General features: G+C 52.0%; 1 protein-coding gene across 1 annotated transcript; it reads right to left on the bottom strand.

Annotated features, from left to right (window-relative positions):
• Positions 1 to 2: 2 nt before the first annotated feature.
• Positions 3 to 1,223, bottom strand: DQ04_18701000 (hypothetical protein; the record flags this gene model as incomplete). The annotated part of the gene is made up of 1 exon (XM_009317738.1): positions 3 to 1,223. A coding segment is annotated over one exon (1,221 nt), but the record flags the coding sequence as incomplete, so codon positions are not given.
• Positions 1,224 to 1,818: the final 595 nt, after the last annotated feature.

The raw sequence follows: 1,818 nt of genomic DNA, 5'->3' as shown, positions 1-1,818 counted from the left end.
CCATTAGGCACGTCGACTGCCTCTGAATCACCGGCTGGCGGGGCTTGTGCATCGGCTGCGTTGGGTGCATCTGCAGGGGGAAGTGTTAGGGTGTTGTCCTTTCCTTCTGCCGGTGTTTGAGAAGCGGCTGTAACAGGAGTATTGTTAGGTACTTGCACTTCTTTCGTATATTTTGATATCACTTGGCCCTGTTCGGCTTCATTTCCTTTATTTGTTTGAGAAGGAGCCACAACATCTTCGTTATTTACTCGACGCATGTCGGCCTTGGCAGGCTTCGCATTGACCTGCATATTTTGTGGCACTTGTGAACCCATGCCTCCCTGGGAACTTTGTGAGGGCGAAATATGTTTCTTAGGTTGTATCACAACTTTATCAGCAGCCGCTACTGCGAGATCTGTAGCATCCAGTATTTTTCCAGCTGCGTCAGATGCCGTCTTAGCGTTCTCATATGCTGTTTTCGCCTTATCCGCTGCAGTTTTAGCGCTTTCATGTGCCTTCGTAGCGTCCGATACGGCACTTGCACTGAATTTCTTCAGATGTTCTTGATTTGTACCTGTGTGCATACCATCCGAGTTCACTGTTATGCCCGCTATCTTTTCAGCTTCATCCATTGCCTGCTTGGCGTGGTCATTTGCAGCTTTTGCGCTCGCCTGAGCATTCGTTGCGTCACTCGAAGAAGAAGTTGCATCGCTCACTGCTTGAGAAAATCCAGCCTCAGTCGCTTTTGCGAGTTTCAATAAATCTTTTACTTCTTGTGGGGCTAAATCACCCAACAAATCCATTGCCTTATTGACTTCATCTGTGATCATATGCGCCATATCCGACGCTTCCTTTGCCTTATTCTTTGCCTCTTGTGACAAACCTGCCGCCGTACGAAGGAGGTCCATTGCCTTCTGAGAACGTGTCGCAGCAGTTGACGCCTTTCCCCTAACTTCAGTAGCCTTTTTATTATCAACGTCAGGTTGACCTGAATTTTTAAGGTCCTCAGCCGCAGTTTGTGCCTCCTTCGCAGCACTTAGTCCCCCTACGGCATCATTCTTAGCCCCTTCAGCCATTTTGAGAGCAGCTTCAAAAACATCTTTTGCTGTCTCTGCAGCTTGCTTAGCACGCGAAAGAGCTTCTTTCGCTTCATTCATGCTGCTTGTTGAATCCCCAACAGCCGGCACAATCCGGCACAGCAGCAGGAGGGCAACAACGAGCAGCACGTGGCGCACCACCAGCATGATACTGCAGTCAGAGTCGCTTCGACGCAAAGGCCTACACAAGAATTAACAACAGAGGGCAGCCAAGCACACAGTAACCACCAGTGAGAGAACAACAACGCCACACAGCACCAACAGAAGCCCAGCACATGCACAGTGCAACCCCACGCAATAACAAAACACACCTAAGGGGCGGCGCACAGTCACGCACACAGCAAGGCCCAGGCACCAAGAGAAGACATTACCCCACACCCACAGCAGCAGCAAACCACACTGAGTGCCGTCGAAGGTTAGTGCAGCGACGTCCCTCCCACAGCAGCGCGGCAAGACACCACACAAACAACAACAACAGTCTTACAGCATGTCAATCGTGGCTCCAGGACGCAACACAATCACACGGATACAACCGCCCACTCTGCAGACAGCCCAGCACACACAGCAGCAACAGCAGCACAGCCGGCGCACGCACCCACTCACCACCACCGCTGCCATCCGACTCGTCTCATCTTCCCCCGGCACCGTGCCCATACTTCTCTTCCAGCCACACACAGCGGTCGCACCAACACCGTCCTGGGCAACGCCCGCTGAACTCCAGCAGCACGAAGAGTGAGCACCA

This window comes from Trypanosoma grayi, assembly GCF_000691245.1.
Source record: "Trypanosoma grayi strain ANR4 Tgr_1870_V1, whole genome shotgun sequence".
In the NCBI taxonomy this organism is placed as follows: Eukaryota; Euglenozoa; class Kinetoplastea; order Trypanosomatida; family Trypanosomatidae; genus Trypanosoma; species Trypanosoma grayi.
Note: the sequence above shows the minus strand (reverse complement) of the source record. Positions and strands in the feature narration are given on the sequence as shown.